General features: G+C 45.0%; 1 protein-coding gene across 1 annotated transcript; it reads left to right on the plus strand.

The window, feature by feature from the left end:
• The first annotated feature begins 24679 nt into the window (after positions 1 to 24679).
• Positions 24680 to 26019, plus strand: LOC116376360 (nuclear factor 7, brain-like). The gene has a single exon (XM_031836420.1). The coding sequence runs from the start codon at positions 24718 to 24720 to the stop codon at positions 25558 to 25560; it is 843 nt and encodes a 280-aa protein (XP_031692280.1). The 5' UTR covers positions 24680 to 24717; the 3' UTR covers positions 25561 to 26019.
• The last annotated feature ends 618 nt before the right edge of the window (positions 26020 to 26637 follow it).

Genomic DNA, 26637 nt, shown 5'->3' on the forward strand with positions numbered 1-26637 from the left:
ATGTAACCCAGAAAACTAGATTGTATTATACTATTGTACATGTAACCCAGACAACTAGATTATATTGTACATGTAACCCAGACAACTAGATTATATTATACTATTGTACATGTAACCCAGACAAATAGATTATATTGTACATGTAACCCAGACAAATAGATTATATTATACTATTGTACATGTAACCCAGACAAATAGATTATATTGTACATTTAACCCAGACAAATAGATGATATTGTACATGTAACCCAGACAACTAGATTATATTGTACATGTAACCCAGACAAATAGATCATATTGTACATGTAACCCAGACAACTAGATTATATTGTACATGTAACCCAGACAAATAGATGATATTGTACATGTAACCCAGACAAATAGATGATATTGTACATGTAACCCAGACAACTAGATTAAGTTATACATGTAACCCAGACGACTAGATTATATTTTACTATTGTACATGTAACCCAGACAACTAGATTATATTATAATACTGTACATGTAACCCAGAAAACTAGATTATATTATACTATTGTACATGTAACCCAGACAACTAGATTATATTGTACATGTAACCCAGACAACTAGATTATATTATACTATTGTACATGTAACCCAGACAAATAGATTATATTGTACATGTAACCCAGACAACTAGATTATATTGTACATGTAACCCAGACAACTAGATTATATTGTACATGTAACCCAGACAACTAGATTATATTATACTATTGTACATGTAACCCAGACAAATAGATTATATTGTACATTTAACCCAGACAAATAGATGATATTGTACATGTAACCCAGACAACTAGATTATATTGTACATGTAACCCAGACAAATAGATCATATTGTACATGTAACCCAGACAACTAGATTATATTGTACATGTAACCCAGACAAATAGATGATATTGTACATGTAACCCAGACAAATAGATGATATTGTACATGTAACCCAGACAACTAGATTAAGTTATACATGTAACCCAGACGACTAGATTATATTTTACTATTGTACATGTAACCCAGACAACTAGATTATATTATGCATGTAACCCAGACAACTAGATTATGTTATGCTATTGTACATGTAACCCAGACAACTAGATTATATTATAATACTGTACATGTAACCCAGAAAACTAGATTATATTATACTATTGTACATGTAACCCAGACAACTAGATGATATTGTACATGTAACCCAGACAACTAGATTAAGTTATACATGTAACCCAGACGACTAGATTATATTTTACTATTGTACATGTAACCCAGACAACTAGATTATATTATGCATGTAACCCAGACAACTAGATTATGTTATACTATTGTACATGTAACCCAGACAACTAGATTATATTATAATACTGTACATGTAACCCAGAAAACTAGATTATATTATACTATTGTACATGTAACCCAGACAACTAGATTATATTGTACATGTAACCCAGACAACTAGATTATGTTATACTATTGTACATGTAACCCAGACAACTAGATTATATTGTACATGTAACCCAGACAACTAGATTATATTGTACATGTAACCCAGACAACTAGATTATGTTATACATGTAACCCAGACGACTAGATTATGTTATACATGTAACCCAGAAAACTAGATTATGTTATACATGTAACCCAGACAACTAGATTATGTTATACATGTAACCCAGAAAACTAGATTATGTTATACATGTAACCCAGACAACTAGATTATATTGTACATGTATCCCAGACAAATAGATTATATTGTACATGTAACCCAGACAACTAGATTATGTTATACATGTAACCCAGACAACTAGATTATGTTATACATGTAACCCAGAAAACTAGATTATGTTATACATGTAACCCAGACAACTAGATTATATTGTACATGTATCCCAGACAAATAGATTATATTGTACATGTAACCCAGACAACTAGATTATGTTATACATGTAACCCAGACAACTAGATTATGTTATACATGTAACCCAGAAAACTAGATTATGTTATACATGTAACCCAGACAACTAGATTATATTGTACATGTATCCCAGACAAATAGATTATATTGTACATGTAACCCAGACAACTAGATTATGTTATACATGTAACCCAGACAACTAGATTATGTTATACATGTAACCCAGACGACTAGATTATATTATACTATTGTACATGTAACCCAGACAACTAGATTATATTATGCATGTAACCCAGACAACTAGATTATATTATATTTCTATTTGTAAAATACTAAAGAAAGGTATGTAAAAAATAACTTTGGCCACAAGTTTCAGAAGAAAATTTCATCTAAAAATGGAGAATATGTCTAAGTAATAACCACAGTCGAACTTCCAGGAAATGTTAAAGTCAAGTACACTGAATTTAGAATAACAAAGACAAAACAACTATTTAGACCCAATCGCCATCTTTTGGAAGTTACAATATACAGTGCCTTGCGAAAGTATTCGGCCCCCTTGAACTTTGCGACCTTTTGCCACATTTCAGGCTTCAAACATAAAGATATAAAACTGTATTTTTTTGTGAAGAATCAACAACAAGTGGGACACAATCATGAAGTGGAACGACATTTATTGGATATTTCAAACTTTTTTAACAAATCAAAAACTGAAATATTGGGTGTGCAAAATTATACAAAACCCATTATTCCAGATGTACCAATGTGCGTTACAGATCACGGGTCTTTTAGCCCGGACAAAACTCTCTACAGATCAGTGGTCTTTTAGCCCGGAACAAACTCTCTCCAGATCAGTGGTCTTTTAGCCCGGACAAAACTCTCTACAGATCAGTGGTCTTTTAGCCCGGAACAAACTCTCTCCAGATCAGTGGTCTTTTAGCCCGGAACAAACTCTCTACAGATCAGTGGTCTTTTAGCCTGGAACAAACTCTCTCCAGATCAGTGGTCTTTTAGCCTGAAACAAACTCTACAGATCAGGTTTTTTTTGTCAATTCAGATCAAACTCTTTATGAAAGGCCAGACAATGAGTTGCCGGTGAATCACAATGGTCCATTACTTGAGCCGCATCATCGCACCGCTGCACAAAGATCCAATCATCCCAAAGGATCTACACATTTGTCCAATTACTGAAGAGGACATGTCAGTATTGAGGAACAGGACATCATCACTGATTAACACTCTTCATATTTTCAAGCATGGGTATGCTTGTAATCGTCAAGGACTAGGGAGATTTTGGGGGTAAAAATAAATGGAAGGGGACATGGTTATGGGGTTGAACTGAACTTGTTTTTGGTGCTCTCCTGCCAACTTTAACTAAATTCTTGTTCTCTCCATGTAAATCTTTGTAACACAAGCAGCAATTCCCATTGGACAATTTCAGGTGTACTGTATCTACAACCATTGTGAATCGACTCAAGAGGAACAACTCGCCATGACAACGTGCTCCAGGCTGGGCCAGTTAGTCTTGCATTCTCAGCTAGCCCCTTACACAATGAAGAGTCTGTCACGGCAACCAAGTTGTGTTGGAAGCTATCTCTGACATGAGGGTGGGCTTTTCTACCAAACTCTAAGGTGTCCTTCCAGGGATTAGTGAAGATAAACGTGTCCTTCAGGCCTACTCCTCGTGTTTCGACGAAGCAGGGGAACTCATTAGCACAGTGGAAGATACTGTTGTCACTGTCAAAACAACAACTGAACATTTTGAAAAACAGTTGGCCAACTTCAAAAGTAAGCTCGCTCGAGGTCCACCACAAGAGATCAAACTTAAGTCTGGTTAATTTACCCTAAAAATAGGAAAATGGTGACGCAGTTGCTTTTCCCGAGAGATGGCTGCCCGAAGGTCCCTCAACATTGCCTATGGTAAGGACCTTGGTGCCAATAAGGACCTTGGTGCCAGTAAAGACCTTGGTGCCAATTTGTTTGTTTAGCTTCCTTTACAAGATCAGTCGTCCACCAGAATGCACTTCATGATTAGGGGGAGGTGGGAGGGGAAGTTTTGGATATCTTGGTTAGGGAGACAGGGAGAGCTCAATTTAGCAGGAAGTGGATATTATAGTATTGTTTTGAGCAACCATTCCTCTTTGTCATTAATCTATTGAGTACCACAGTATGCGTCATAATACCCATAAAAACCTAGCGTTTTTTTTTTTTATCCAACATTTATTTTTCCACAGGGAATTTTATAACTACTGCATATTAGGTCTTTGTTTCGTGTAGGCTAACCCTGGCCTACACTCTCAGAGAAGGTCATTTTTATCAATACACATTATATGCCTGTAATTTCCCCCAAACACAATGAAATGCTAATTAGCCGCTAATGCGGCTATCCTACATGTACTACACATCCTGTCAATAGCTTTGACGTAATCAATCAAGGTGCAGAGTGGATAAAATCCCAACATTTCTCCATACAAACTCTCATTGACAAGTAACCTAGGACGTATATATTATAGCCTTTTTAGTTTCTTGTGTAAATAATTGATATTGCGTTTTTCTCATATGTATTCTTATTTACCATTTTTTATTTACTATAATTTTTTTAAGTACCCTGGCCTTTGTAGCTAACTGGCTAAAATTGTATTTGATTTGATGACACCTCATGAATAAGTGTGACTTTTCCGACTTCTGTAAACGAGATTAAGGTTAAGGTAAGCCCTGTTTGCTAGCTACTAAAAAACTATTTTGGTTTGGTCAAAGATCTGTGGTTAGCTAAGGTGCTTTTGAAAATTAGTTAGATAACCACTGACTGTAGTTACCGGTGGAGGCTGCTGATGGGAGCCTGGTACCAGTAAAGACCTTGGTGCCAGTAAGGACCTTGGTGCCAGTAAGAACCTTGGTGCCAGTAAGGACCTTGGTGCCAGTAAGGACCTTGGTGCCAGTAAAGACCTTGGTGCCAATAAGGACCTTGGTGCCAGTAAGGGCTTGGTGTCAGTAAGGACCTTGGTGCCAGTAAGGACATTGGTGTCAGTAAGGACCTTGTTGCCAGTAAGGACCTTGGTGCCAGTAGGGTCTTGGTGCCAGTAAGGACCTTGGTGCCAGTAAGGACCTTGGTGCCAGTAAAGACCTTGGTGTCAGTAAGGACCTTCGTGCCAGTAAAGACCTTGGTGCCAATAAGGACCTTGGTGCCAGTAGGGACCTTGGTGCCAGTAAGGACCTTGGGCCAGTAGGGACCTTGGTGCCAGTAAGGACCTTGGTGCCAGTAAGAACCTGGGTGCCAGTAAGGACCTTGGTGCCAGTAAGGACCTTGGTGCCAGTAAAGACCTTGGTGCCAATAAGGACCTTGGTGCCAGTAAGGACCTTGGTGTCAGTAAGGACCTTGGTGCCAGTAAGGACATTGGTGTCAGTAAGGACCTTGTTGCCAGTAAGGTCCTTGGTGCCAGTAGGGACCTTGGTGCCAGTAAGGACCTTGGGCCAGTAGGGACCTTGGTGCCAGTAAGGACCTTGCATTGGTGCCAATAAGGACCTTGGTGCCAGTAAGGACCTTGGTGCCAGTAAGGACCTTGGTGCCAGTAAGGAACTTGGTGCCAGTAAGGAACTTGGTGCCAGTAAGGAACTTGGTGCCAGTAAGGACCTTGCCTTGGTGCCAGTAAGGACCTTGGTGCCAGTAAGGACCTTGGTGCCAGTAAGGACGGTCTACATGGAGGCTGTTGATGGGAGCCTGGTGCCAATAAGGACCTTGGTGCCAGTAAGGACCTTGGTGCCAGTAAAGACCTTGGTGCCAGTAAGGACCTTGGTGTCAGTAAGGACCTTGGTGCCAGTAAAAACCTTGGTGCCAGTAAAGACCTTGGTGCCAGTAAGGACCTTGGTGCCAATAAGGACCTTGGTGCCAGTAAAGACCTTGGTGCCAATAAGGACCTTGTTGCCAGTAAGGTCCTTGGTGCCAATAAAGACCTGGGTGCCAGTTAAGACCTTGATGCCAAGAAGGACCTTGGTGCCAGTAAGGATCTTGGTGCCAGTAAGGACCTTGCCTTGGTTCCAGTAGGGACCTTGGTGCCAGTAAAGACCTTGGTGTCAGTAAAGACCTTGTTGCCAATAAGGACCTTGGTGCCAGTAAGGACCTTGGTGCCAGTAAGTACCTTGGTGCCAGTAAGGACCTTGGTGCCAGTATGGACCTTGGTACCAGTAAGGACCCGGTGCCAGTAAGGACCTTGGTGCCAGTAAGGACCTTGGTGCCAGTAAGAACCTTGGTGCCAGTAAGGACCTTGGTGCCAGTAAGGACCTTGGTGCCAGTAAGGACCTTGGTGCCAGTAAGGACCTTGGTGCCAGTAAGAACCTTGGTGCAAGTAAGGACCTTGGTGCCAGTAAGGGCCTTGGTGCCAGTAAGGACCTTGGTGCCAGTAAGGACCTTGCCTTGGTGCCAATAAGGACCTTGGTGCCAGTAAGGACATTGGTGTCAGTAAGGACCTTGGTACCAGTAAGAACCTTGGTGCCAGTAAGGACCTTGGTGCCCGTAAGAACCTTGGTGCCAGTAAGGCCCTTGGTTCCAGTGAGAACCTTGGTGCCAGTAAGGACCTTGGTGCCAGTAAGGACCTTGGTGCCAGTAAGGATAGTCTACATGGAGGCTGTAAGACTCCTTGATATAGACATCCTTCGACTTCACTGCCTCAAATGGTAAGATCCCTTCCACCATAGAGACACTAGACCTCCCCCACTGCTGTCATGGCCACCAGACCATCCAGTGAGTATCCCAGGATCTCAGACCCCATGACTCAAAGCCCTGACTCCTGCACATCCATCTCTGTACATATGTTTAATGCCTTGATGCCCTCCTCCCCACATTACAGACAACACCCCATCTAACCACTGTGATCTGAGGACCCGTTTAGCAGCGACGGAGAAGTATCCCACTTGGTCCTAACCACTGCTCCATAATTGCTGGCCTTCAACCTCCTTCTTCTCATGGTGTGCTAGTTCAGGGTTGGAGCGCTGTCCAACTGTTGCCTGCCGTATAGCCTCCTGCTGCTCCACCGATAGTGCCATGCCTGCCAGGATGCCTGCATGCTCAAGGTGCCCTTGTTTTTTGTTTTTTTAACAATGTCCGTTACAGACAGGGATGACAGGGAGGGTAGCGGTTGTCAAGGAGACATGCCATTCCACTTAACCTACCCCAGAGACGGTTCCTTAGCCACGGAAGATCGTTCTCTGTGGGCTCTCGGGACAGAGGGTTGTAGTCTTCAGCCGGGTACAGGTCCTCCTCTGTGGGCTCTCGGGACAGAGGGTTGTAGTCTTCAGCCGGGTACAGGTCCTCCTCTGTGGGCTCTCGGGACAGAGGGTTGTAGTCTTCAGTCTGGTACAGGTCCTCCTCTGTGGGCTCTCGGGACAGAGGGTTGTAGCCTTCAGCTGGGTACAGGTCCTCCTCTGTGGGCTCTCGGGACAGAGGGTTGTAGTCTTCAGCCGGGTAGAGATCCTCCTCTGTGGGCTCTTGGGACAGAGGGTTGTAGTCTTCAGTCTGGTACAGGTCCTCCTCTGTGGGCTCTCGGGACAGAGGGTTGTAGTCTTCAGCCGGGTAGAGATCCTCTTCTGTGGGCTCTTGGGAAAGAGAGTTGTAGTCTTCAGTCTGGTACAGGTCCTCCTCTGAATGCACCTGGTTGGGAACAGCTGGCTTCCTCCACTCGCATTCCTCATCCGTACGGACGATATTGTAAACCGCCGAAATAGGTTGCATGGCTACACTGATGAGCTCCATGGAGGCTTTTACGTGTGGTAGAGAGAATCCCCTGGTCACCTATAGAGACCTGCCAACAAGAAGTGGTCACCTATAGAGACCTACCAACAGGAAGTGGTCACCTACTGTATAGAGACCTGCCAAAAGGAAGTGGTCACCTATAGAGACCTGCCAACAGGAAGGAGGTTACGTGTCATATATTGCAGAAAGAATCCCCTGGTCACCTGTAGAGACCTGCCAACAGGAAGTGGTCACCTATAGAGGCCTGCCAACAGGAAGGATGTTACGTGTCATATATTGCAGAAAGAATCCCCTGGTCACCTGTAGAGACCTGCCAACAGGAAGTGGTCACCTATAGAGACCTGCCAACAGGAAGTGGTCACCTATAGAGACCTGCCAACAGGAAGGAGGTTAAGTGTTACATGTCTTTCAATGCATGATTTAGAACACCTTGAAATTGATTTTTTTTGTAAGAATTGTGCTATATAAATGAAGTTTGATTTATGACATTACAGCTGTAGAATATTTAATAAACTCAAATTTTCACATGAAGACAAGTGTAGATTTTCCATAATCTTTTAATTAAATAACTTATAATAGATCAAGACTATGTGAATGCATGTACCAATAGATAATCAATAAATACGTTCCCTTTGAAGATATGTCTCTGGTCATGAAACTATAATACAGGCTGGATGTCAAATAGATATTTTTGATTACTTCTCATCAATGACAACATTCTAGAACTGAGTTATCACTCATTGAAGCCTGGTATTCTGGGTAATAATTACATAATTGATTTAAGTGACTCTTTCCTTGTAGAATGTTGACAACTGTATAGAATAGGGTTAAAAAAAAAATATCCTGGTATTTTACAAATGTTCCATCCTGAGAATAAATCACTTTTCTCCCTGGTAAACCGATATTTCCCGCAAAACCCAACAGTGTCATTCATATAAATAGGAATATGTCTGGATTTGATTAGAGCTTTGATCAGCACGAAAATTCAAACCCAATGCTACTATATATTAAATACACTTCATGTGCCCAATACCAATATGATATAGACTACTGCACATTGCGCACCACAGCAAAGCATTAACTGTTAAAGATAGGGCTGACTACTGCCCCCTTTGGAGGAATTGCGTGCCCATAGTAAACAGAAAAACAATCTGTCAAAAATTGCTAATATATGCATATAATAATTATTATTGAATAGAAAACACTCTAAAGCTTCTAAAACCGTTCAAATTATGTCTGTATGTAAAGCAGAACTCTCAGGGAAGCCATTCTGCCAAACTCTCTCTTGCCATCATGAAAGTTGGGCCAACTTTGACGTCATCGCCCCCACCCTTCCCAACCAGCTACAGATCTGGGAACAGTTCCTATCTCTTCAGCGCGGTGTCCCCTTTCAGTGGGGCCTCTCATTGTGAGAATCGCACGCTCCCTCGAGTTTTGGGGGCTGAAACCTCCGGGTCATGCGAAAATACATGTACTTTCATGCGCGCGTCTGGTCCGGAGCTCTCTTTCTTCCAGGATTTGCATGTTTAGAACATGCTAAAGCTTGATTCTGCACTTAGTTTGACCAGTTTAGTCGACATATAATATGTAATTTTGAAGTTTAGATGCGCATCCACTAGAATTTTGGCTGCATTTCAACCGGAATTTGTCGCGTTTGGTAACCTAAAGACACAGACTTGAAAACCAAATGCAGTTTTTGGTAAGTATAACTCCTTCCACGTCTTCTGATCGAAGAACATCAAAGGTAAGGGAATATTTATGTGTTAATTATGGGTTTCTGTGGACTCCGAGATAGAGGAGACATAATGCTAATTTCTGAGCGCCGTCTCATATTATAGCCCAGTGAACGAATTCTGTAACGTTAAAAATAAATGTAACACAGCGGTTGCATTAAGAAGAAGTGTATCTTTCTATCTATATGTAGAACATGTATATTTAGTCAAAGTTTATGATGTGTATTGCTTGTTATCTGACGTTATCTGCCGGAGCTATCATCATTTCTCCGGACATTTGAGTAGCATTTTGTGAACATGCCGTCATTGTAAACAGAGATGTATGGATATAAATAGCATATTATTGAAAAAAACATAAATGTACTGTGTAACATGTCCTATTACTGTCATCTGATGAAGATTTTCAAAAGGTTAGTGAATTATTTTTCTTTTAATCCTGCGTTTGTTGATTGCATTTTTTGGCTATTCAAATTAGCTGTGTCTTTGGTGGTGGTTTGACATAAATATGTGCTATGTTTTCGCCTTAAAACATTTTAGAAATCTGACTTGCTGGCTAGATGAACAAGGTGTTTATCTTTCATTTGAGCTATTGGACTTGTTAATGTGTGGAGGTTAAATATTTCTAATAATATTTTTGCATTCCGTGCGCCACCGTTCCAGCTGAACGTGGGAGGGTTCGTTCCCAAAAGGGAACCCTACCCCGTCAACAGGTTAAAAGCCCATTGATGTAGCTAGCTATAAGGTCTCTTGGGTAAATAAATTAAACTAGCTCCAGCAGGCTAATCTTTTGGAGTGTAATACTGTACCATATTATACTGTATTATAAGGACTGGAATTAGGCACCTCGTTCAAACCATGATGAAGCAGAGGAGAACATGTCATTCTGGTGCAGCTCATGCGGCCTACAAAATTACAAGTATAGGCTAGTTAGATTGATTGACATTTTTAAATATAATTGGCCCTATTTGCATAATTAGTAGGCTGACACATATATATATATATATATATATATATATATATATATATATATATATACCTTTCATAATATTTCCCCTAATGTTATTAGCCTGCCTCCTCTTTCTCTCTCTAATGTTGCTTCATTTCTTCCTCGCTTTCAACAGTTAAATGAAATACATTTCGTTGTCCTTATCTTCATCATTCTAATGACATCCTTGAATAATATAGGACAATAATTAGATGCAGAAGGCTTACAATTCCTTTAATGAAAATTGAATGGTTATGGGTCTGAATAAATAACTGCTATAGCCTGAATATATTACCTGAAACAGGCAGGCTAGGGCATTTATACATCAATCTAGAAAAGGATTATATATTTTGGATGCAATTTGAATGGAGTTGATGTTTGCGTATGTGTGCGTGTGTGTGTGTGGGGGGGGGGGGGGGGGGCAGCTGCAATTAAAACAATTATAATCTTTACAATTAAAAAACAAGGTGACCCCTGAAAGCCAGATGGGAGATGGGTAAATTAGTGCATTCAGTCTTTATATTACTAGAGCGTAGACTGCTGCAGAAGATGTAGGCCTACCTGTCAGCAGAAACAAAGTTACAATGGTGATATGATAGGTCTACATGTAGTGTGAGCTGCTGCTCCATACTGAGATGTGCTGTTTGTCACCACCCTGAGATGTGTTGTTTCTCCCCACCCTGAGATGTGTTGTCTCTCCCCACCCTGAGATGTGTTGTCTCTCCCCACCCTGAGATGGGCCGTCTGTCCCCACCCTGAGATGTGTTGTCTCTCCCCACCCTGAGATGGGCCGTCTGTCCCCACCCTGAGATGTGTTGTCTGTCCCCACCCTGAGATGGGCCGTCTGTCCCCACCCTGAGATGTGTTGTCTGTCCCCACCCTGAGATGGGCCGTCTGTCCCCACCCTGGGATGTGTTGTCTGTCCCCACCCTGAGATGTGTTGTCTGTCCCCACCCTGAGATGTGTTGTCTGTCCCCACCCTGAGATGGGCCGTCTCTCCCCACCCTGAGATGTGTTGTCTGTCCCCACCCTGAGATGGGCCGTCTGTCCCCACCCTGAGATGTGTTGTCTGTCCCCACCCTGAGATGTGTTGTCTGTCCCCACCCTGAGATGTGTTGTCTGTCCCCACCCTGAGATGTGTTGTCTGTCCCCACCCTGAGATGTGCTGTCTGTCCCCACCCTGAGATGGGCCGTCTGTCCCCACCCTGAGATGGGCCGTGTGTCCCCACCCTGAGATGGGCCGTGTGTCCCCACCCTGAGATGGGCCGTCTCTCCCCATCCTGAGATGGGCCGTCTGTCCCCACCCTGAGATGGGCCGTGTGTCCCCACCCTGAGATGGGCCGTGTGTCCCCACCCTGAGATGGGCCGTCTCTCCCCACCCTGAGATGGGCCGTGTGTCCCCACCCTGAGATGGGCCGTCTCTCCCCACCCTGAGATGGGCCGTGTGTCCCCACCCTGAGATGGGCCGTCTCTCCCCATCCTGAGATGGGCCGTCTGTCCCCACCCTGAGATGGGCCGTGTGTCCCCACCCTGAGATGGGCCGTCTGTCCCCACCCTGAGATGGGCCGTCTCTCCCCACCCTGAGATGGGCCGTGTGTCCCCACCCTGAGATGGGCCGTCTCTCCCCACCCTGAGATGGGCTGTCTGTCCCCACCCTGAGATGGGCCCTCTGTCCCCACCCTGAGATGGGCCGTGTGTCCCCACCCTGAGATGGGCCGTGTGTCCCCACCCTGAGATGGGCCGTCTCTCCCCACCCTGAGATGGGCAGTCTGTCCCCACCCTGAGATGGGCTATCTGTCCCCACCCTGAGATGTGTTGTCTGTCCCCACCCTGAGATGGGCCCTCTGTCCCCACCCTGAGATGGGCTGTCTCTCCCCACCCTGAGATGGGCCGTCTCTCCCCACCCTGAGATGGGCTGTCTGTCCCCACCCTGAGATGGGCCCTCTGTCCCCACCCTGAGATGGGCTGTCTGCCCCCACCCTGAGATGGGCCATGTGTCCCCACCCTGAGATGGGCCGTCTGCCCCCAACCCGAGATGGGCCCTCTGTCCCCACCCTGAGATGGGCCGTCTCTCCCCACCCTGAGATGGGCAGTCTGTCCCCACCCTGAGATGGGCTATCTGTCCCCACCCTGAGATGTGTTGTCTGTCCCCACCCTGAGATGGGCCCTCTGTCCCCACCCTGAGATGGGCTGTCTCTCCCCACCCTGAGATGGGCCCTCTGTCCCCACCCTGAGATGGGCTGTCTCTCCCCACCCTGAGATGGGCCGTATCTCCCCACCCTGAGATGGGCTGTCTGTCCCCACCCTGAGATGGGCCCTCTGTCCCCACCCTGAGATGGGCCGTGTGTCCCCACCCTGAGATGGGCCGTCTCTCCCCACCCTGAGATGGGCAGTCTGTCCCCACCCTGAGATGGGCTATCTGTCCCCACCCTGAGATGTGTTGTCTGTCCCCACCCTGAGATGGGCCCTCTGTCCCCACCCTGAGATGGGCTGTCTCTCCCCACCCTGAGATGGGCCGTCTCTCCCCACCCTGAGATGGGCTGTCTGTCCCCACCCTGAGATGGGCCCTCTGTCCCCACCCTGAGATGGGCCGTGTGTCCCCACCCTGAGATGGGCCGTGTGTCCCCACCCTGAGATGGGCCGTCTGCCCCCAACCCGAGATGGGCCGTCTGCCCCCAACCCGAGATGGGCCGTGTGTCCCCACCCTGAGATGGGCCGTCTGCCCCCAACCCGAGATGGGCCCTCTGTCCCCACCCTGAGATGGGCCGTGTGTCCCCACCCTGAGATGGGCCGTCTGCCCCCAACCCGAGATGGGCCGTCTCTCCCCACCCTGAGATGGGCCCTCTGTCCCCACCCTGAGATGGGCTGTCTCTCCCCACCCTGAGATGGGCTGTCTGTCCCCACCCTGAGATGGGCCCTCTGTCCCCACCCTGAGATGGGCCGTGTGTCCCCACCCTGAGATGGGCCGTGTGTCCCCACCCTGAGATGGGCCGTCTGTCCCCACCCTGAGATGGGCCGTCTGTCCCCACCCTGAGATGGGCCGTGTGTCCCCACCCTGAGATGGGCCGTCTGCCCCCAACCCGAGATGGGCCGTCTGTCCCCACCCTGAGATGGGCCGTGTGTCCCCACCCTGAGATGGGCCGTGTGTCCCCACCCTGAGATGGGCCGTCTCTCCCCACCCTGAGCGTTGATTCATCATGCAGAAGATGTTGAGAAGCCAGATTTAGACATATAAGTGAAGAGTTACAGTTCACGCCATGCTGTTCATTTAAATAATGTATTACAATTTACCAGTTTCTCAAAAATAATTATCCCTGGAAAAAGGAGTGGTTTTGGGTTGTAAATCTCGGTAACCAGGAACCCTCCAATCAAATATTGTGTAGAACAAATCAAAGTTTATTTGTCATGTGTGCCGAATACAACAGGTGTTTCACCTTACAGTGAAATGCTTACTTACAGGCTCTAACCAACAGTGCTACCTGTTTGGGATAGGGGGCAGCATTTTCACTTTTGGATTAAATGTGTGCCCAGAGTAAACTGCCTGCTACTCTTACCCAGATGCTAATATATGCATATTATTAGTAGGATTGGATGGAAAACACTCTGAAGTTTCTAAACTGTTTGAATGATGCCTGTGAGTATAACAGAACTCATATGGCAAGTAAAAACCTGAGACAAATCCAACCAGGAAGTGGAAAATCTGAGGTTCGTAGTTTTTCAAAGCTTGGCCTACCAAATACACAGTGTCTATGGGTCAATTTGCACTTCCTAAGGCTTCCACTAGATGTCAACCGTCTTTAGAAACTTGTTTCAGGCTTCTGCTATAAAGGAGGGGGGAATGGGAGCTGAATGAGTCATGGGTCTGGCAGATTGTCTCACATGCTGACCAGACCAGACACAATGTTTATATCTCAGGACAAATTAGCTAGCAACATCAAGCTAGCTAAATAGGACAGCAACAGCAAACTAGCTAAATAGGACAAATTAAAGTTAGCTAGCAAGTGCAAGCTACTAGCTAAATTGCCATACATGTTTAATGCTTTTCGACCTGTCCTCAAATTAATGCCATTGGTTCAGAGTTTGTTTTGATATTTTAACCTGCGTGCCGTGATCGCGTTTGGTGTGGGGGGCAAAATACATTTATGCACAAAATCGCACAATGGCACACATGCGCAGCCGGTTTGGGTTCTGTGTCAGGCTCATGACGCGAGGTCCCGACAGAGTTAGCTCTCGTTCCAGTGCTTTTCTACAGACAAAGAAATCATCCGGTTAGAACCTTATTGATGATTTATGTTAAAAACATCCTAAAGATTGATTCCATACATCGTTTGACATGTTTCTACGACCTGTAACAGAACTTTTCGAGTTTTTGTCTGGACGTAGTGCATGCTAACAACAAGTGGCTATTTGGACATAAATTATTGACTTTATAGAACTTTATGGAACAAATCAGTAATTTATTGCAGAACTGGGATTCCTGGGAGTGCATTCTGATGAAGATCATCAAAGGTAAGTGAATATTTATAATGTTGTTTCTAACTTCTGTTGACTCCAACATGACGGATATTTCTTTGGCTGGATTTGGCTCTGAGCGCCGTACTCAGATTATGCTTTTTCCGTAAAGTTTTTCTGAAATCTGAAACAGCGGTTGCATTAAGGAGAAGTATATCTTTAATTCTGTGAATAACACTTGTGTCTTTTATCGATGTTTATTATGAGTATTTCTGGGATTTAATGTGGATATCTGCAAAATCACCGGATGTTTTGGAATCAAAACATTACTGCACGTAACGCGCCAATGTAAACTGAGATTTGTGGATATAAATATGCACATTATTGAACAAAACATATATGTATTCTGTAACATTATGTCCTATGAGTGTCATCTGATGAAGATCATCAAAGGTTAGTGATTAATTTTATCTATATTTCTGCTTTTTGTGACTCTTATCTTTGGCTGGAAAAATGGCTGTGTGTTTTTACTTGGCTCTGGCCTAACATAATCATATGTTGTGCTTTCGCTGTAAAGCCTTTTTGAAATCGGACACATTGGGTAGATTAACAAGAAGTTTATCTTTCATTTACTGTATTGGACTTGTTAATGTGTGAAAGTGACATATTTAAAAAATATTTTTTTTGACTTTCGCGCGCTGACTTTTCAGCGGAATGTTGTCAGGGGTTCCGCTAGCAGAACGCCTGCGCTAGAAAGGTTAACTTAATAGCTACACTCACCGAAACAGAATAAACTTTATCCTTCATGCTGGCCCTGACCAAACCGGTAAGTTGCCCCTCACTATAGCTGCACTCCTCCACATGGCCAGACTGATGGTGGTCTTCTCCACATTGCCAGACTGATAGTGTTCTTCTCCACATGGCCAGACTTCTAGTGGTCTTCTCCACATGGCCAGACTGATAGTGGTCTTCTCCACATGGCCAGACTTCTAGTGGTCTTCTCCACATGGCCAGACTTCTAGTGGTCTTCTCCACATGGCCAGACTTCTAGTGGTCTTCTCCACATGGCCAGACTTCTAGTGGTCTTCTCCACATGGCCTGACTTCTAGTGGTCTTCTCCACATGGCCAGACTTCTAGTGGTCTTCTCCACATGGCCAGACTTCTAGTGGTCTTCTCCACATGGCCAGACTTCTAGTGGTCTTCTCCAGATGGCCTGACTTCTAGTGGTCTTCTCCACATGGCCTGACTTCTAGTGGTCTTCCTCACATGGCCAGACTTCTAGTGGTCTTCTCCACATGGCCAGACTTCTAGTGGTCTTCTCCACATGGTCAGACTTCTCGTGGTCTTCTCCACATGGCCAGACTTCTAGTGGTCTTCTCCAGATGGCCAGACTGATAGTGGTCTTCTCCACATGGCCAGACTGATAGTGGTCTTCTCCACATGGCCAGACTTCTAGTGGTCTTCTCCAGATGGCCAGACTGATAGTGGTCTTCTCCACATGGCCTGACTTCTAGTGGTCTTCTCCACATGGCCAGACTTCTAGTGGTCTTCTCCACATGGCCAGACTTCTAGTTGTCTTCTCCACATGGCCAGACTTCTAGTGGTCTTCTCCACATGGCCTGACTTCTAGTGGTCTTCTCCAGATGGCCAGACTTCTAGTGGTCTTCTCCACATGGCCAGACTTCTAGTGGTCTTCTCCAGATGGACAGACTGATAGTGGTCTTCTCCACATGGCCAGACTGATAGTGGTCTTCTCCCATTTTAATGCTCTTAGTATCCTTGAAAAACGTCTGAAATAGACACCAAAGTTACCATACTGCACAAACAATTATCTAGGCTAAGTATAACAGAATGATAACGTGTAGTCTGTGCCTAGCTGAGACAGAGAAAGGGGAAGAAGCTCACCACTTTATTAATTTCAATACAGCATGTGGATTAATCATGGATTGTGCTCTGGTCTCTGGTCTCAGATAACGCTGGTGAACGGTAGCTGACAGTGTCGGCTAGAGATGACGTGCAGGAGCTTCCCGCAGGAATTTGTAAGCTTGCTGAGGTCTTCCCTGTTGCTAATTAGTATTTAGCATTTTTTTGTTGTTGTAAATTTATCCAAATATATTGATAAAACTCACCTTGTCTGAGAGAGAATTACACGGTTATCATAACGTCACACCAATAGTAAGCCAACACCAAACACATACTTAATTTGAAGTTTTTGTTTACACAATGTGAAAAAAAATTGGTGGAAAAATTATTACAACCATTTCTGTGTTTGACCGCTAGGTTTTAAGAGTATTGTGGACACATCCACTGTGGGAGACTTTTGGGATACAACGTTTGTCAAAGGATCCTCTAGATGGCGTTTGCATACCAGCTGGTTACAGGACCCTAACTTCCTACATTATGTTGGAATGAATATAGATGTTTATTTTACATTTAACACTGATCAGCGTGTACCAGATGGGAGGCACTCAAAGAATACATAAGGAACCACGTATACTTTTTACCAGTTTCAAATCAATTCAATCCAATATGAAAATGAGAGAGATGCACAGTAAAATCTGAGAATTGGAGAGGGAATCTTTTTTTGGATCACTTAGCAGAAGTGAACCTGGAATTATTTGCTCTTAAAGGTCAGCATGAATAACATTCCACTTCAAAGGCTGCTAAGAGCTTAACAAGGCTGGAACAGTCCTTATATGATCAAGGTGAAAAACAGGGTAAATTGGCTGGCCTGGCGCTTAAAGAAGTTAAATTCAGACCGAGTCATTAATACAATTCATATTTAACAATTATCAATGTGTCCCGTAGAACTGAACATAAGTGATTCCCACAAAAAAAAAAATTTCATCATTCTGAATCTCCTGAGAACTTAACTAAATCAGACATCATTTTTTAGATGTACTTGATTTCCCCTCTATTTCAGAAGATACAAAATTGGATCTGGAAAAGGAATTGGAGATGTTGAAATATCCTATGTTATTTCAAACAGAAGGGCGTTAAAAGAGGCAGGTCCGGAAGGACTCCCAATAGATATAAGATATTTAAGGACAAACTTCTACATCCATTGTTGGATATGTATATTGAATCCTTTCAGCAAGGTTGTTTCCCTTCCTCTTGAAGGAGTACTTTAATGACTTTTATTCTGAAGCCTGATAAATCTAACAACAAAATGTGAACGTCAAAGGCAGATCTCTTCTGAATATCCAACACACAAAGACTAACACGTCTCTGTGATAAAACGTCAAGTTTTTCCCAATGTGAGGAGAATACTGAACATAGTGCATGTGTGAAGGACCCCCTGATACTGCTATACTCTCACATGTGTGAAGGGTCCCCTGATACTGCTATACTGTCACATGTGTGAAGGGTCCCCTGATATTGCTATACTCTCACATGTGTGAAGGATCCCCTGATACTGCTATACTGTCACGTGCGTGAAGGATCCCCTGATACTGCTATACTGTCACATGCGTGAAGGATCGCCTGATACTGCTATACTGTCACATGCGTGAAGGATCCCCTGATACTGCTATACTGTCACATGTGTGAAGGGTCCTCTGATACTGCTATACTCTCACATGCGTGAAGGATCCGCTGATACTGCTATACTGTCACATGCGTGAAGGATCCGCTGATACTGCTATACTGTCACGTGCGTGAAGGATCCCGTGATACTGCTGTACTGTCACATGTGTGAAGGATCCTCTGATACTGCTATACTCTCACATGCGTGAAGGATCCCCTGATACTGCTATACTGTCACATGTGTGAAGGATCCCCTGATACTGCTATACTGTCACATGCGTGAAGGATCCCCTGATACTGCTATACTGTCACATGTGTGAAGGGTCCTCTGATACTGCCATATTCTCACACAATGTTCCCTCAGATTTGTTTCATCACTGAGCAAATTTCAGGTCTGCAGAGCACAAACTTACGTGCCCAGACCGTGCCACTTAGTTTTAGTAGGGACAAAGTAGGCTACCGTGGCTATTTGATCATAATGTAGGGCCTACCAGAGTGGCCTACCATCAAAAACAATGGAGTAAATGCATCCATAACATTTGAAAATAGCTTTTATATCATCCAGCCAATAGTAGCAGCCAATGTGTGGTGTTCAATGAGGGCTACATTCCATGAGACTTTTGAAAAGCACATTAACCTGTTTATCCACTTGTCCTTCAGACAAGGAGGCGACTGAACATGTTGTTGTGTTGTTTGATGCAAGAAACCACTTTACAGAATAAAATGCATTATTATCCCCATACCATTATTACAGAGAATCAGACAAATTATATTACCCTCTGCCTATTGGCTACTTAGCTTATTCAAGCCCGTCTCAAAATACAACACTGCCCCTTTAAGACAGAACAAAAGGTCTCCACATGAGTCACTTTTCAAAGAGTTCTAGAATGTTGTGTGCTCTTGTAGGAAGCAATCAGTCCCCCATTGCTGACTATAGGAACTGGGCTAATAACTCACTAACTAGCAATCCCTCCACCTATTACCGACTACTGTCGTGGAAATTCAATCCTGAGAGAGACGTGGTCATTTCTTCAAACAATCATCTTTTTAATTTTAATTTTCATTAATATTTGGAATAATGAAACCTTCAGCCAAACAGTCTTGACTGTTAGGCTGAGAGTCTAACTCTTACAGAAATGCAGAGTTGTGTATACTTTAAGTAGACCTAAAAATACTGTCGTGGCTGGCTCCACCCTTCCCATGCAGACTAAGGATCATCATAAGCCGCTCTGGGTTCATCTCCTGGTCATCTGCCTCTGGTGTTGTTTTATCCCCACCTTGTCTTAGTTTCTCAGATGCCAGGATTCCTAGGAATAGTGAGGCCTTTGTTCTGCTCCTCCTGGCCATCTCTTTCCCGGCTAAACATACACCATATAATGTCTATGGAATGCAGGCTCAATCATAGCAGAGATATACACTACCTTTCAATTGTTTGGGGTCACCTTGAAATGTTATTGTTTTTGAAAGAAAAGCACATTTGTTTGTCCGTTAAAATAACAATCAAACTGGTCGGAAATACAGTGGAGACATTACTAATGTTGTGAATTACTGTTGTAGCTGGAAACTGCCGATTTTTAATGGAATATCTACATAGGCGTACAGAGGCCCATTATCAGCAACCATCACTCCTGTGTTCCAATGGCACGGTGTGTTAGCTAATCCAAGTTTATCATTTTAAAAGTCTAATTGATCATTAGAAAACCTTTTTGCAATTATGTTAGCACAGCTGAAAACTGTTGTAAAGAAGCAATAAAACTGGCCTTCTTTAGACTTGTTGAGTATCTGGAGCGTCAGCATTTGTGGGTTCGATTACAGGCTCACAATAGCCAGAAACAAAGTACTTTCATCTGAAACTCGTCAGTCTGTACTTGTTCTAAGAAATGAAGGATATTCCATGTGAGAATTTGCCAAGAAACTGAAGATCTCGTACAACGCTGGGTACTACTCCCTTCACAGAACAGTGCAAACTGGCTCTAACCAGAATAGAAAGAGGAGTGGGAGACCCAGGTGCACCACCGAGCAAGAGGAGAGAACAAGTACATTAGCGTGTCTAGTTTGACAAACAGACGCCTCACAAGTCCTCAACAGGCAGCTTCATTAAATAGTACCCCCAAAAATCAGTCTCAACGTCAACAGTGAAGAATCGACTCTGAGATGCTGGCCTTCTAGGCAGAGTTGCAAGGAAAAAGCCATGTCACAGACTGCCCAATAAAAATAATAGATTAAGATGGGCAAAAGAACACAGAAACTGGATGGAGGAACTCTGCCTAGAAGGCCAGCATCCCGGCGTCGCCTCTTCACTGTTGACGTTGAGACTGGTGTTTTGCGGCCAAAGGTGTCCAGGCAGAGACAAAGGTGTCCGGGCAGAGACAAAGGTGTCCGGGCAGAGACAAAGGTGTCCGGGCAGAGACAAAGGTGTCCGGGCAGAGACAAAGGTGTCCAGGCAGAGACAAAGGTGTCCGGGCAGAGACAAAGGTGTCCGGGCAGAGACAAAGGTGTCCGGGCAGAGACAAAGGTGTCCTGGCAGAGACAAAGGTGTCCGGGCAGAGACAAAGGTGTCCGGGCAGAGACAAAGGTGTCCGGGCAGAGACAAATGTGTACAGGCAGAGACAAAGGTGTCCGGGCAGAGACAAAGGTGTCCGGGCAGAGACAAAGGTGTCCAGGCAGAGACAAAGGTGTCCAGGCAGAGACAAAGGTGTCCGGGCAGAGACAAAGGTGTCCAGGCAGAGACAAAGGTGTCCGGGCAGAGACAAAGGTGTCCGGGCAGAGACAAAGGTGTCCGGGCAGAGACAAAGGTGTCCGGGCAGAGACAAAGGTGTCTGGGCAGAGATAAAGGTGTCCGGGCAGAGACAAAGGTGTCCAGGCAGAGACAAAGGTGTCCAGAAAGTCCAGTACTCTTTATTTTACTGCAGCTGTAGAAGACGTGAATCTATTTATTCCAACGACAGCGGAGACATGGACATGCCAACACTAGGGCGTAAGAAACCACCCGTCCAAAATACACAGGACTAAAACTGTCCGGAAAATAATGAGAATACACTTACACCAACACCAAAATAACAGAGAACAAGCCCGCACAAATACCCAGCGGGCCTAGTTCCCTTAAATAGCCTGCAAACAAACACTAACTTAAAACAGGGAAAGGGAATCGATGGCAGCTAATAGGCCGGCGACGACGACCGCCGAGCGCCGCCAGAACAGGAAGAGGCACCATCTTCGGCGAGATTCGTGACACTGTGTCGATGATACCGTCTTATTCCTAACAGATCTAAACATTTCAATCTTTTCCGTCTTTTATTTGATTACTGAACGTTGGTCAGGTTTTCTGAGTTTAACATCTTTCCTCAACAAGCAAGAGAGACTGAATCCTGTTGTACAACATCCATTTGTGAATACAGAACAAAGATTAAAATATCTTGATTTTAATAAACACCAGAAATTAGCTCCATGAGTTCAACAAACTCTGAACCCATGGTAACAGAATCCAGAATCCAGATGGACATCATTACAGCCTATATCGATTACTGATCAAATAAATATCATTAAGATTAATATTCTGACCTAATGTCTTTTATATATTTCTATCAAGTCCTCTGGCTCCAACCATCTTTATTTTTGAAATATACTCTAACATTGTATCTGGAGCAATAGAAAACCAAGACTTAAACTTACTCTTCTTTACTTGCCCTTTCACAGAGGAGGGTAACAACTTCCAAACCTACAGTGGTATGCTGCCCAACTGAGGGCTGGATGAGGGCTGCACTACTGAGTGAGGGCTACACTACTGGGGACTGAATGAGGGCTGCACTACTGGGGGCTGAATGAGGGCTGCCCAACTGAGGGCTGAGTGAGGGCTGCACTACTGGGGGCTGAATGAGGGATGCACTGCTAGGGACTGAATGAGGGCTGCACTACAGGGGACTGAATGAGGGCTGCACTACTGGGGACTGAATGAGGGCTGCAATACTGGGGACTGAATGAGCGCTGCACTACTGGTGGCTGAATGAGGACTGCACTACTGGGGGCTGAATGAGGGCACTACTGGGGACTGAATGAGGGCTGCACTACTGGGGGCTGAATGAGGACTGCACTACTGGGGGCTGAATGAGGGCACTACTGGGGACTGAATGAGGGCTGCACTACTGGGGGCTGAATGAGGGATGCACTGCTGGGGACTGAATGAGGGCTGCACTACGGGGGACTGAATGAGGGCTGCACTACTGGGGACTGAATGAGGGCTGCACTACTGGGGACTGAATGAGGGCTGCACTACTGGTGGCTGAATGAGGACTGCACTACTGGGGGCTGAATGAGGGCACTACTGGGGACTGAATGAGGGCTGCACTACTGGGGACTGAATGAGGGCTGCACTACTGGGGACTGAATGAGGGCTGCACTACTGGGGACTGAATGAGGGCTGCACTACGGGGGACTGAATGAGGGCTGCACTACTGGGGACTGAATGAGGGCTGCACTACTGGGGACTGAATGAGGGCTGCACTACTGGTGGCTGAATGAGGACTGCACTACTGGGGGCTGAATGAGGGCACTACTGGGGACTGAATGAGGGCTGCACTACTGGGGACTGAATGAGGGCTGCACTACTGGGGACTGAATGAGGGCTGCACTACTGGGGACTGAATGAGGGCTGTACTACTTGGGACTGAATGAGGGCTGCACTACTGGGGATTGAATGAGGGCTGCACTACTGGGGGCTGAATGAGGGCTGCACTACAGGGGGCTGCAGTGTTTTGGTTCTCCAAGGAACCGTTCACACCGCCTGTGGACTGAAATGTTGTCCACGAAAGGCTTAAACTTTCTATGGATATTTGTATTCTGCTCTGTTTTAGAAACTAAAGAAGAACACTACTAAACATTTTGTTAAAGCATGAACAAAGTAGAGCAATATCTGTCTGAATCCCCTGTATTATCCAGCTTTACACCAAGACCCAGCCCTCTGGTTTCAGGAGAGGACCCAGCCCTCTGGTTTCAGGAAAGGACCCAGCCCTCTGGTTTGAGGAGAGGACCCAGCCCTCTGGCTTCAGGAGAGGACCCAGCTTCTCCTCTGGTTTCAGGAGAGGACCCAGCCCTCTGGTTTCAGGAGAGGACCCAGCCCTCAGGTTTCAGGAGAGGACCCAGCCCTCTGGTTTCAGGAGAGGACCCAGACCTCTAGTTTCAGGAGAGGACCCAGACCTCTGGTTTCAGGAGAGGACCCAGCCCTCTGGTTTCAGGAGAGGACCCAGACCTCTGGTTTCAGGAGAGGACCCAGACCTCTGGTTTCAGGAGAGGACCCAGACCTCTGGTTTCAGGAGAGGACCCAGCCCTCTGGTTTCAGGAGAGGACCCAGCCCTCTGGTTTCAGGAGAGGACCCAGCCCTCTGGTTTTAGGAGAGGACCCAGCCCTCTGGTTTCAGGAGAGGACCCAGCCCTCTGGTGTCAGGAGAGGACCCAGCCCTCTGGTTTCAGGAGAGGACCCAGACCTCTGGTTTCAGGAGAGGACCCAGACCTCTGGTTTCAGGAGAGGACCCAGACCTCTGGTTTCAGGAGAGGACCCAGACCTCTGGTTTCAGGAGAGGACCCAGCCCTCTGGTTCCAGGAGAGGACCCAGACCTCTGGTTTCAGGAGAGGACCCAGACCTCTGGTTTCAGGAGAGGACCCAGACCTCTGGTTTCAGGAGAGGACCCAGACCTCTGGTTTCAGGAGAGGACCCAGACCTCTGGTTTCAGGAGAGGACCCAGCCCTCTGGTTTCAGGAGAGGACCCAGCCCTCTGGTTTCAGGAGAGGACCCAGCCCTCTGGTTGCAGGAGAGGACCCAGCCCTCTGGTTTCAGGAGAGGACCCAGACCTCTGGTTTCAGGAGAGGACCCAGCCCTCTGGTTTCAGGAGAGGACCCAGACCTCTGGTTTTAGGTTGGCAATACATTACAGTACAGTATAGACGCAGTACAGTATCGTCTCAGTACAATATGGTCACAGTACATTCTCCAACACAAAGATACATGTTAATTTATGATCTTACCACTTTGTTGTCGTTTGCCACTTCATACCATTTCACCTCCCTTTGGTAAAATTAACATTTCATTGCAGAAGTGAAAAATGTTTCGTGCATCTTGCTTATATCTGAATGATTCTATGTCCCTTAAGACAAGAGAAATGCATCTGTCAGATGTTTATTAAGGGCGTCAAATCAAATGTTATCTTGACTGTGTCTTTAAAGTGTCCACCCCCTAAGGCAAACAGAGGGTGTAGTCATAAAGACTCTATCTAAAGCACACACTTTCAATTTCACTTTCTCTCTCTCATTCTCTTTCTGTGAACAGTGAACACGACACTGTCAGCTCCAGAATGGCTACATCTTCCTCTACCCTCACCGACCACCTCTGTTGCGCCATCTGTACAGAGATCTTTAATGACCCTGTGTCTCTCAGCTGCCAGCACACCTTCTGTAAGAGATGTTTTGAAAAAAGCCTTGAGGCTAGACTCCGACCCCGCTGCCCTGAGTGTAGAGCTCCGATCATGGAGAGAAACTTTCAGATCAACAGACTGGTTCGGAACATGGCGGACCAGCTGAGACTGGAGCAGAGTAGACAGGAGAACACCGGAGGACAAAGACCTTCAAGTGAGACAGAAGATGAGTGTCCTGAGCACGGAGAAGCTATGAAGCTGTTCTGTGTGACAGACAGTAAGCTGATCTGTCTTGTCTGTAAGGAAGGGAGAGACCACAGAGGACACACATTCAGACCTATGAGAGAAGCACAGGAGGATCTGATGACAGAAGTGGTCTCAGCATTATCTATACTGAAGGTAGACTTGTACAATGTGCAACATACAAGAGAAAGTCAACAAAGAAACATCTCTAAGAGAGGAGAGAAATCCAGCCAAGTCAAGGAAAACATCAGGACCCTGTTTGAGGAAGTAATCAACAAGCTGAAGCAGAGAGAAGAGGAGGCGATGAGAGAGATAGACAGCAGTGATGGTCTTATCAATATCAAAATGGAGAGATGTCTGACTGAAATAAAGAGACACGAGACAGATGTGAAAAAGAGAGAGACCTCTCTTCAATCTGGACTGGACATCACTGACCCCAGGAAGTTCCTTCAGTGGTGGACAGAGAAGGGTCACGCTACATGTGATACAAGGCAAATTGTCCAGGCATCTACAGTGTACGCAGTTTATCCAGGTTCCTAAGACCAAGACAATTTGAGGGCTATGAAGATCCTGACACCCTCTTGGGTTTTATTGACTGGAAGGGCATTGAGAAAAGCCTTAAATGGAAATTCTCTCAATTAGAATGGGCTGATGACATATGTGTCCTCTCTTGATTACAGTTCAGACACTACTTTCACTCTAACAAAAATTATGATTCACTGAAAATCTGTATCGCATTCATATATGAAGATGATTCATATGGTTAACTACTCTGACAGTTTGATGATTCCATGCCAGTGTAGCCACAACATATTTTTACTGTCTCAGATTGTTCTTTTGTCTTGTGTTTTCTTAATTTTCATTCAAATCGTCAGAGAAGAAACAGCGCCCCTCTGTCTCAGTATGTGTAGCTCATGTATCTGATGCTGTCTGGTCAAAATGAGTATGACATTTGTCGCAGAGCATTCCGCCTCAGTTGATAATAAAATGATGAAATTATCAGCGTTGAGCTGAGCTCAACTATGGGTGGTTCTGGTGCAGCAAAAAAACAACAAGGGAGGCCAGTATGGATTTGGTTTCACACCAATCAAATCACATCAAAACCAAAATGTCCTTGCAGAAAAAGTGTTATGTTTCTGGTCTGATTGTGACATAAAATCACATTCTATTGGTCTCATACACACATTTAGCAGAGGTTATTGGTCTCATACACACATTTAGCAGAGGTTATTGGTCTCATACACACATTTAGCAGAGGTTATTGGTCTCATACACATATTTAGCAGAGGTTATTGGTCTCATACACATATTTAGCAGAGGTTATTGGTCTCATACACACATTTAGCAGAGGTTATTGGTCTCATACACATATTTAGCAGAGGTTATTGGTCTCATACACATATTTAACAGAGGTTATTGGTCTCATACACATATTTAACAGAGGTTATTGGTCTCATACACATATTTAGCAGAGGTTATTGTGGGCGTGGCGAAATACTTGTGTTCATAGCTCCAGCAGTGCAGTAATATCTAACAATTCACAAAAATATACACAAATCCTAAAGTAAAAGAATGGAATTAAGAAATAAAGAGCCATGTCGAGTTGCCGGAGTGTAT

Source organism: Oncorhynchus kisutch, linkage group LG11, assembly GCF_002021735.2.
Source record: "Oncorhynchus kisutch isolate 150728-3 linkage group LG11, Okis_V2, whole genome shotgun sequence".
Taxonomy (NCBI): Eukaryota; Metazoa; Chordata; class Actinopteri; order Salmoniformes; family Salmonidae; genus Oncorhynchus; species Oncorhynchus kisutch.